At 44.1% G+C, this 10,355-nt stretch overlaps 1 protein-coding gene across 4 annotated transcripts; it reads right to left on the reverse strand.

The window, feature by feature from the left end:
- Window positions 1–6,544: 6,544 nt before the first annotated feature.
- LOC130735299 (uncharacterized) lies at window positions 6,545–7,764 on the reverse strand. 4 transcript variants are annotated; one of them, XM_057587364.1, is made up of 4 exons: window positions 7,507–7,764; window positions 7,289–7,313; window positions 7,166–7,207; window positions 6,545–7,078 (listed from the first exon to the last, which is right to left on the reverse strand). In XM_057587364.1, exons 1-4 carry the CDS (start codon window positions 7,615–7,617, stop codon window positions 6,930–6,932), a joined length of 327 nt encoding a protein of 108 aa, XP_057443347.1. In that variant the 5' UTR covers window positions 7,618–7,764; the 3' UTR covers window positions 6,545–6,929. The 4 variants fall into 4 exon arrangements, with proteins under 4 accessions (XP_057443347.1, XP_057443349.1, XP_057443348.1 ...); XM_057587366.1 differs by having other exon boundaries at window positions 7,166–7,223; XM_057587365.1 differs by lacking the exon at window positions 7,289–7,313 and having other exon boundaries at window positions 7,166–7,223.
- Between the last annotated feature and the right edge of the window lie 2,591 nt (window positions 7,765–10,355).

Consider the following 10,355-nt stretch of genomic DNA (forward strand, 5'->3'; position numbering starts at 1 on the left):
GAGTCCAGCTTCTACCAACTCTATCCCCTCCCAATCCCTTCTTTCGACTGCTGAAGTCATCAGGCCGAGGCGAACCCACCTGGGGTCTCCCTTGTCCATCCAGTGAGTCCCAACCGCGAAGGTCCAAATCCCAGCGCCTCTCCCACTCCTCCCCACTCTTCCCCTGATACCAGTCATCCCATTACTGATGGTCAGACGGGTTGTGCTCCAAACCAGAAACCTTCCCCTATCGACTTCATGCTAACCGATTCCTTTCTTGGAAGTATGAGGGGGTTCGAGAATCCTGACCTCGACGATGTGGCGCAGGAAGCCATCCTCAGCCTTTTGCGTGCGGGGTGCCTCTTCGCTAGGCTATCTCAGGATTCCGCCTTGTCTACAGAGGTGGAATAGCTTCACCAGAAGGCTGAAGGTTACCGCGTGGCTACACAGGAAGCGTATGGAGAACGCGACAAGTTGATAACCTAAGTGGTAACTAAAACGACGAAGCTGAACAGGTTAGGTATTGAGATGAGCCAGCGCGAGGATGACTTTTCTGCTTGCAAAGAAAGAACGGAGGAACTGGAGATGGAGCGGGATGAGCTGCAACAGGAGGTGAAGGCGAAAACGGAGGCGATCAACGCAAACAGGGCCGCTTGTATCGTTAAGGATAGGGAAATCGCGTCCCTTCGCAGCGAATTGGGGGCGAAGAATGAGTCTCTCGCCGATGTGGGCTCCCATCTCGAGACAAAGGCCCAGGCCTTGGAGGACATGGACTCCAAAAGAAGGACCTCTCAAGCAAGGTTTGTGGCTGGGATTGCTGCCGAGGCCGTGGAGGAGTGCGGTCGCGGCTTCTTTCTCGCCAAAGCTCAGGTCCAGCATCTTTACAAGAGAATTAACCTTGACGGAATGAGAGCTTTCAAGAAGGTTACTCCGCATGGACTAGTTGGCCAAGACGATCCCCAGGGCTTTACTAGGGACTTACATTGCTAGGGACCCAATGACCATATAGGTTTACCCAGACTTACGCCTAGTTTATGTTCTCGCCCATATTTCGGGGAGGCCTCGTATTCCCAGATTTCGGGGAGACTAAGGGGACAAGGGACTCACCCCATTTTCGGGATAAGTCGCTTTCCCGCACACATCGCCAACGAGAGGTTAGCGCTTCGCGCCGGACTTTCCCGGAGCAATCCCCTGACATCAAGGTCGTGTTGGGATTGCCACCTTCGGGGATTTTTCCCACCGAGCGAACATGACATGTTAATTGAGTTGCTATCTGGGTAGCACCGGTTCGCGTCGGACTTCCCGGAGCAATCCCCAGACATCAAGGTCGTGTTGGGATTGCCACCTTCGGAGAATTTTTCCCACTGGGCGATCGTATCTTTGCAGTTTGAGTTAGGAGTATTTCTGGTGAATATCCTTTTGTATTTCGTTCGTAAAAGATTTTTTTTTACATTGAGGGATGCATCATTAAAAAACTCCCGAGATGGAGAAAAAGAGTGCATCTTTACTTTTTGTCCTATTCCTTCTGATCTGGTTCCTCGGCTGCATCCTCGCCCCCGTCGCCAAGCATCCAAGGCTCCATGTCAAAGTATTACGCCCAGCACCTCGCCCTTCGTGCCTGACGTACTCGCTACCCACTCACCGTTGTTGCGGAGTTCACTTTCTCGCCAGCGCGCCTTTGATTCACTCTCTTGTTCATTCCATTTGGCTTTTTTGTTAGATTGTTGGTTTTCAAGGATCATTGTTCTCGCCGACTTCCACTGCTTCGCCTTAGCCTTCCTCTTATTCTTACCGCGGTATGTCGGGCCTCTCTTCCCCGCCTTTTGCTTTTCCCGGGACCGCTCGGTCACCTCATTTCCCCTTTGCTTGTAATCTTAGCGCGAAAGACAAGTCGTCAATAATTCTTGCCCACCGCTCCTCTGCCAGGATGTCTGTAAACTGCCCATTCCTTCCTGCCTTGTCACCTTGCTTGCCTTGACTCTGACTGTCTCGTTGCCTTTTTACCTTCCTATCAACGACCTGTTCTGTCCTTTCTCCTACTCGCTCAACCCTTCTCGTTTGTCTTCTAAAATCTCAACCTCGTGGCACCTGTGTCCCTCGCCGGCTCCTTTCTTTCCGTACATGCTAAGACAGTTGTTATAGCACTCTCTCGCCCTTCTCTGGTCCACCACGATCTTCCCCACTCTTCCACACATCAGTGGGTATTTCACCGCCAAGTGAGCTGTCGAAATTACTGCGCAATGGCGATTGAGTGTGTTCCTTCCAATGATGACGTTGTATGAAGCCATAACCTGCAATGCTAGGTACCTTACGCGAAGAAGTTTGACGTTCTCGTCGACACCAAAGATTGTGTCCAAATCTATATACCCTCGTACCCATACCTGCTCGCCTGAGAAACCTACCAATGTCCCTGTGTAAGGCATCTGATCTTTATTCATTAATCCCAGCTGGTCGAATGCATCCCCATAAATGATGTCAGCAGAGCTTCCATGATCCAGAAGAACTCGTCGCACATTGAAGCTGTTTATCCTTATCATGACAACCACCAGATCATCCTTGTGCGTCTTTATTCCTTCAAAATCTGCCGACGATATCACGATATCTGGATGCTGGAAGCCGAAAGGGGTCTCATATTGCTGTACCGACGTTACTGCCCTGACGTGTCTTCTTCTCGCCGAAGTCGTTTCCCCGCTCCACCGAAACCACCAGCAATCGTATTTATCGTTCCAACCGGCGGCTCAAGGTCCTTATTGAAGGTCTCCTCCGCCCCTTTTTTCCGTGTGGCTAGTGTTTCCATTTTTTCAGCGTTTGGGGTACGGCGACGATCCTCTCGCTTACGATCATCTTGCTGGCGGGCCCCATTATACCGGTTTCCTCTTTGCCGCTCTCCGCTCCAACGATCACCACGATTACTCAACTGCGAACGTCTCGCTCGGATGAGCCTCTCGATCTCGTTCTTCGGAGTAAAACAGTCCCTAGTGTCATGTCCTGCTGAGCGGTGGTATTCACACCACTTGATCTTATCTATCGCTGCCCGGGGCGGGCTTGTCTCTTGCCCGCCTTCCTCAACCGCGTGTGTCGCCTTAACCTCACGCAGCAGCTCTGTCAGATGCGCACTCAAACACTTCCCTGACTCCTCTCGCCGGCGAGAGTCGGCTTGATGCCAGGGTCGACGACGCTCGAAATTTCCCGTTTTGGGATACAACGGTTCCCTCGGCACTTTTTCACTCGTACGCACCTTCCTGTCTCGTCTCTTGATTCCTTCCGCTTTCTCCTTACTCCGCTTGTCCTCTGGCAATGCATCCCTCTGATCGCCATCTTTCACGACCTTCGCGCGCCTTCGGTTAAAAGCATCATCCTCCTTGTCAAGTATGTAGGTGTTTGCTCGCGCTCGAACCTCCGCCATTGACCGGGCGGGCTTGCGACTTAATTTGCTATTCAGTTTTCCAGGCTGCAAACCGTTCTTGAAGGCACGGGCGCAGGCATTTGGCTCTAACTCCTCAATCTTCACCGACGCGGCTCTAAATCGTTTCCCATACTGCTTCAGAGTCTCGCCCTCGGACTGGCGCACATTGTACAAATCCTCAATTGTCACTTGCTTGGTTTTACTTGCCGAAAAATGGACGAGGAACTTGGATGAGAAGTCACGGAAATTCGTGATTGATCCTCGGGGTAGGGTTGTGAACCATGCCATGGCAGTTCCTTTGAATGTAGCCGAAAACATCCTGCACTTTACAACATCGGAAGCGGCACTGATTACCATCTTCGTGTTAAAATATAGCAGGTGTTCCTTGGGATCAACCTTCCCATTGTATGTCTCTAGGACAATATTCTTCATATTATCCGGAATTGCAACTTCCCTTACTGCCGCCCATAACGGCTCGAACTCAGCCACGGCCTATGCCTCGCGCTCCCCCTCGTCCTGCTGCTCGAAACGATAGTACTCCAGTTGTTCTTGTAAGTAATCGTTTCGTTGGCGTATGTCATCGACTCTTCGAATCAAGTGCCTCCAATCTTGACTGGAGATCGGTGCCTGAGGTGCCTGAGTCTCTTCTCCCAAAGCTAGAGGTGAATTCACCGACGTCCTCTGCTACTCCGGCGAGGAAGGTGGAGAAGGTAGTGGATGCATCGTAGAAGGAGGAGGCGGAGGCGGTGGCGGTGGAGGAGGAGTTAATCGACCTGTTTCTTCACGATGAACTTGCTCGCGTCGCGACCTACCTCTCACGCGACGCGATGGCGAAACGTGCCGCCGCTCTTGGTCCTCATTACGTAGTCCGGGAATCGAAATCTACCGATCTCCACAGACGGCGCCACATGTTCTATCCAAGAACATAGAATAGGGGTATAGTACCCAAAGTGTGAGGAAAGTGATGTGAATGCTTAGAGAGAGAGATTCTAACCGCTAGAGAGAGAAAACATAACTCAATTTCAATCTTGTTATTTCATAAATGAGCCGAGAGTCCTTTACAATTGGTAACCGTCCCCTATTTATAGGTGTGGAGTTGGGCTTGTCACGTCTATTGTACCTTAATGGGCCAATTGGACCTCGGGGAGGGAGGCCCAAGTCTCTGGTGCGCTCCCCGCCTGAGGCCAGCGATCCTGGGCGAGGGACCCTGGGGTCTCGCCCAGTCCAGGTTGGATTTTGGGGAGTGATGGTCCTTAAATTGTTTTAGAGCTAAATAAAGTTTGAAATTGTCTCTTGCCCCATGTGAGAAAAAAATGAATGAAAAAGAAAAGGAGAAAAAGAACTCCTTATCAAAGTTGGAGTTTCCAAAAAAATAAGGAAGTGAAAGAAATTTGAAAAATGGGGGTCAGGAGACTTGTGCTAATGTTGTCTGATGTTGGAGCTCCAGGGTTACTTATTTGGACCACACTCAATGTGCTTTAAAGCATTAGTCTTCCTTAGGGACCAACCACCTTGAACTTCACCAAACCACACATTTCAACCCTTGTGAAGTCTCTTTGAATTTGTGCATGTTTGATATCTGTTGCTCTTGAGTGAATTAAATCCAGAACATATGAACTGCTTGTGAGCTCAGTGCACTAAATATTTCTCTCATCCTAAGATTTTAGATATATGCTTCTCATGATGGACTCTACACTCTTCTTAGTCTAAAAGTTACATGAAGTAGATTGTTGTGTCTTTCTTTTGGAACCTGTTGTAGTTGCTAAATCCCCCTGTTTTGTGAGTAGTATTTCTTGTTGAGCACTTGTTTTGGGAGCATTTCTTGCGCTTGAGGGCAAGCGAGTGCTTTTTACGCTTGAGGGCGAGCTGTCGTTGAGTATAGTGGTGTGATGACCCTAGTTTAGTAGTGTTTTTAGGGTCATTTCTTTGTAAGTTTTGAGTCTTTTTGTTGAGTCTCATTAGTGTTTCATGCATTCTCATGCAATTTTATCTTTATTTGTGTTTTTGCTTTGTTTTGGTAATTGCATAGTTTTATGAGGACTTTATTTACATTTTAGGTTAGTTTAAGAGTTTATTGAAAGTTCCACTTGTTTTGAGGACCTTTGTGCAAAACTAACCTTTAAGTTTCTAGATATTTCCTAGCTTGTGCATTAAGTTTTTCAGGTTGGATCAGTTGAAGATGGAAGGTCTAGGGGCTTTAAGGCATGAAGAAGGCATTAAAGTGGAGTTAAAATGAAGTTTAAGGAGTTTTTGGGCGAGCAAAGGCGCTCAGGCGCTCCTGTCTGGCGCCTGAGCGCCAATGAGGCAGAGGCCAACTTTGAAGCTGGCGCTTGAGCGCCAGACACACAGAAAACTCGCCCCTTTTGCCTATAAATAGCATTTTTGTCATTTCTCTTTGAATCTTTTGTCATTTTCTCATATTCTAATAAGTTAGAAGATAGAGATTGGGTTCTAGAGCTTGTGGAGCTTTCTACAAGTCCTATGATCCAGGTTTTACCTTTCTTTTCTTGTATGAATTTCATAGCCATGCTTGGCTAAAACCCCTTTTGCTTTGGGTTCTTTGTAAGACTTTGGATGTTTTAGCTATAATTCCTTTTCTATTCATGTTGTTCTGAGTAGACCCTTGAATCCCACTCCTATGCTTTAACTTTTAACCTTGAATGCATGCTAGCTTTTTGCTTTTCTATAATCATAACGGAAGTTTGTTATAGATTTGAGACTTGTTGTGGGATTACCTCTTCTATTCTTGCTACTAGGAATAGAGGAAGAGTTGAGGTTTGTTGGCCTGAATTGCATGCTTAGTGCTTCTAGCAAATGTTTAGGTTGTCAAGGAATTGTGCCTATCTTTTGACTAGAGAGGGTTGTCTATGAGAGGCATCGTTAGATGACTAATTAGGCTAGAACAACAAGGAGAGACTCTGAACTTTGTGAGAAGGAAATGTTTGCTAAAACTGAATTAGTTGAGCAAGAACCCAAGGCATTCTCATCTCTGAATTTTAATCGCTTCGTTATTCATTCACTTGTTCTTTTTACATACCTCAAGAAACAATCAACCTTTAAAACTGAATTTTACTTGATTTCCAACCTTGAACTTGAATCTTAAACTGAATTCGCAATCCAATTCCCTGTGGTTTGTTAAATTAAAACCAGGTAGATTTTGTGCACTTGTAGATTGATCAAAAAGAACAAATATAGAGATACCAAACTCAATGAGAGGAGAAAAAATGTGATTTCCAAAATCCAAGAAAGGATGTTTCAATGGCCTCTCATTGATTTCCAACTCTGCATTTCCAAGTCATGGTTTCTTTTTTGCAAACAGTAGCATAGACATATATAGCATCATACATAAGAAAAGAGGGCCTAGCTTATCGTTAACAAAATTAACCCTTTTTTTCTCATTAAATCTGCAGAGTTAGGAAATTCACAAAAAAATCGGTGTTAAGAAATAAAATGGAAATCAAAGAAAACATGCAACCCAAAGCACAAAGAAAAAGAAAAAACCAATGATTGAATAAGACATTGAAAAATGAAGAAGCGGATTTTATCAGCACAAAACCGAGGAAAAGAAACCCAACACCATTATGAACCCAGCTGCAACAGAGTAAAAAAACCAAGGAGGAGGCAGCGGTGCGCACAACATTGGCAGCATATGATTTTTACCGGAGCGGAAGAGGACAAATCGAAGCATGTCGCCTGATAACATAATGAAAAGTTAAATTGTGGGAGAAATCAATATGTTAAAGTGAAAATGCAGTGAAAGGCTCAATATGAAGATTTTACCGGAGTAGTAGATGATGAGTGAGAAGAACATAGCCTGAGAAACTAATGGAGAGAAGAACTGGAGTGAAATAAGTAAATGGTTAAATGAAAAGAAAAGAGAATTTAGATTTATAAAATTCTTACTTGATGAAAGATGAAGAAATCTGCCCTGTAACCACCATTGCAAGTGAAAACAAACCAAAGAAGAAATAGCATGAACTTAGATTTTCAAACTGATAAGGCAGCACCAATTGGAAGGTTGGAGATGAAATAGAACATGGCTCAACGAAATAGGAAGACAAAATGGGAATGAAAAAGCAAGAACAATATCAAATTGGGAAGGGGACCTCTCATCTATTTACCGTGTGCCGCTTGAGATGGGATGTCACTGCACCTTTTCCTTTCACGGTTCCAATATTCGTCTTATGTTGTCGCTGAATACGCATAACCTTTGTCACCACTCGAACAACCATGATGATTGGATTTCTTAGTTCGACTGTTTACTGTGAAAGAGCTTATGGAAATTGATAATGGCAGGGGAGTTTGAATGCAAGCAGTCCATGAATTCATATTGACTGCATTCTGAAACGGTGTTTTTGGAGAAAAGGGAAAGCACAAAAGTCTCCAAGGTGAATGTGTCGTGAGAGTGACTTTTCAAGTGGGAAAGAAAAAGGAAAGTATCAACACAAAAGAAACTGATGGCCAAGATTGAAAGGCACGGATGGCCAAGATTAATCACTGACTAATTGTAAGACCCAAGTTTTTAAGCTTAGAATAAGTGGAAGAGATTTCCATTTACGATTAGCCTTGATATATCGTGAAGAAAAACCTGAACAAGAGTTTACTAAATGAAATAAATTTATGAAGGAGAAAGTTCAGGAAAAGTCTGAGGATCGTACCGAAGTCGATAAAAGTTATAGCACGATCGTTATACGCTTAAACCTAGGTCAGAAACCCTAGTATATAGCTAGTTTTCACTTATAGGCACGATGGAAGTTAATTCCAAAAATCTTCAGAGAAATGTTAGAACTTCTCTTTTTCCATATATAACAATCGTTTCGAGGCGAAACTCTAGAATCTACGAACGTCCGATTCCAATCATCGGAAGTTTGCCGAAACCGAAACCCTGGTATTTCAAAACCCTAGAATCACCCGACAATGAAGACTTTTTCTATTCGGAACATCAAATGAAGATTCCACACGCGTACACCCATTTCTCTTGGTGATTTCAATCTTTCTTTAGAAGGAAGTTTTCTATTCCGACATTCGATGCAAAAAGTAACTTATCGGGTAAAATAGTTTTATACCGATTATGCATTAGTTGCCAAAAATACAAGGAGACCTCATTTTAGTTTTGGAATTCTTTCGCCAAAACATATCTTAGAATTCACGGAGAATGAAGCCGGAAAAATCAGATTCGCGAAACTTTCATTTTACCGCGTTTTGCCAACCTCTATATATAGCCAAGAAATGAGAAAAAAACACAAAAACTACCCATTTCTTCCCAAGGAGGCCGCGAGTTTGCATAGGAGAGGAGGAGGAGAGATTTTCTTCATTACTTGCTTGATCGTTGATTAATCAGTTGCTGCTTCAAGGTTTCGAGGTATAGTCGCTAATCCTTACCTTTGATCGCTTTGTCCATAGCTTTTCTGTAGACTTTTCTGAGCTGATAGTTTTGAGGTTTTTGCAAAACTATCCTGAATATTTCATTTTTGATTCTAAACATCTTCCTTACATGCCCAAGATCACTTCTGCCGGATTAGATTTTCCGTAATGTCGCCGGATTTCCGCCGGAATCAATTTTAGCCTTAAATACCCATTTTTGGAGTAAAGCTTCAACCTTTGGGCTGAAAACTATCGCCTTAGCTTAGTGCTAGTAGGATTAGTTGTCATAAACGTCGTTGGTGACGTCCCTGTCAAATTTGCTTTTTGGGATTTCAGTTTTGAAATTCTAAGTTAAAAATCATGACCAAAATACCCCTGCGACAGTTTTTGATCCGATAATTTTTCCGAGTTTAGAATACCCTTAGTTACGGCTAATGATAGCATAGGAACCAAGTTTGATCGAAGAAAAGTCGAATCCCACAATTGTGAAAAGTGGCCGAGCCCTATAGGGGAGGAGGAGGAAAATTCCTTTTTCGAAAACTTGTCCTTTCGCGCTAGATTATCGTACCTCGGAGTATATACTACTTCGTGTAACCTTAGTAAGTATTGATAGCTTAGTTTCCGATAGATTCTGATAGTATTTCTGTGGTTTTGCTCTAAAGGTGATTTTGAGGAATTCCCAGAGGAACAACACTTTGTTTGTGAGGAAGAGTTCGAAGATCACTCTGGAGAACCTACAGGTGAGGGCTTCTCACTGAATCTTTAGTTAATGCTTAGGGTCGATGCTTTCGACATTGATTTACTGTTTATGCACTTGGTTGTGTTTGATTGGAAAAATGTTTTCTGAGGCTTCGGCTGACAATGTAGATGATGCATCTACTGAATGTTTTTGAGAGTGAATTACATGCTAAGTGCTAATTGGGTAATTTAGGATGTGTGATGCATGCCTTATATGCTAAGTGCTATGTGGTTATTGCTTAATATGTTGATATATGACATGTTGATTGATTGTGCTGAGTTAATTATGCTTTTGCAATGAAATCTGAGATTCTGAGTAGTGAGAATAGCGGGCAGGTCATGCCGATTTTATTTTGAGAGTTTTGAGAAAGTTTGATAGGACGAATGAGATTCGGGCCTTGTGATCGTGTTTTACGGATCGAGACATTCTCTGGAGTTATTTGGGGATTAGAAGATCCCGAGAACTTATAGGATTTGCGATAAGACTAAAAGGATATTATTTTGTAAAGAAAACTCATAAGACATTAAACAACCTCAAAATCTTCAAATAATGATATTACACTCGAAAGGAAGCTTTGGATGCAAATCTTAGTTTTGGAAAGTGAGAAGTGTCGTCGGATCCCAAGTGTTGAGAATGTTAAGAAGTTGTGAGTATGTTGAAACTCTTGTGCTCTGGGAGCAGTTTGTTTAGCCATCCAAGGGATGTGCCGAGAAGCTTCACTGAGGCGTGAGACCTTGTGAATGCGTGATACTCCACTGAGGCGTGAGACCTTGTGGAAAGCATGGATCTTCACTGAGGCGTGAGACCTCGTGAACAGCATGAAGCTTCACTGAGGCTTGAGACCTTGTGAATGCGGGATACTTCACT

This window comes from Lotus japonicus, chromosome 2, assembly GCF_012489685.1.
Source record: "Lotus japonicus ecotype B-129 chromosome 2, LjGifu_v1.2".
In the NCBI taxonomy this organism is placed as follows: domain Eukaryota; kingdom Viridiplantae; phylum Streptophyta; class Magnoliopsida; order Fabales; family Fabaceae; genus Lotus; species Lotus japonicus.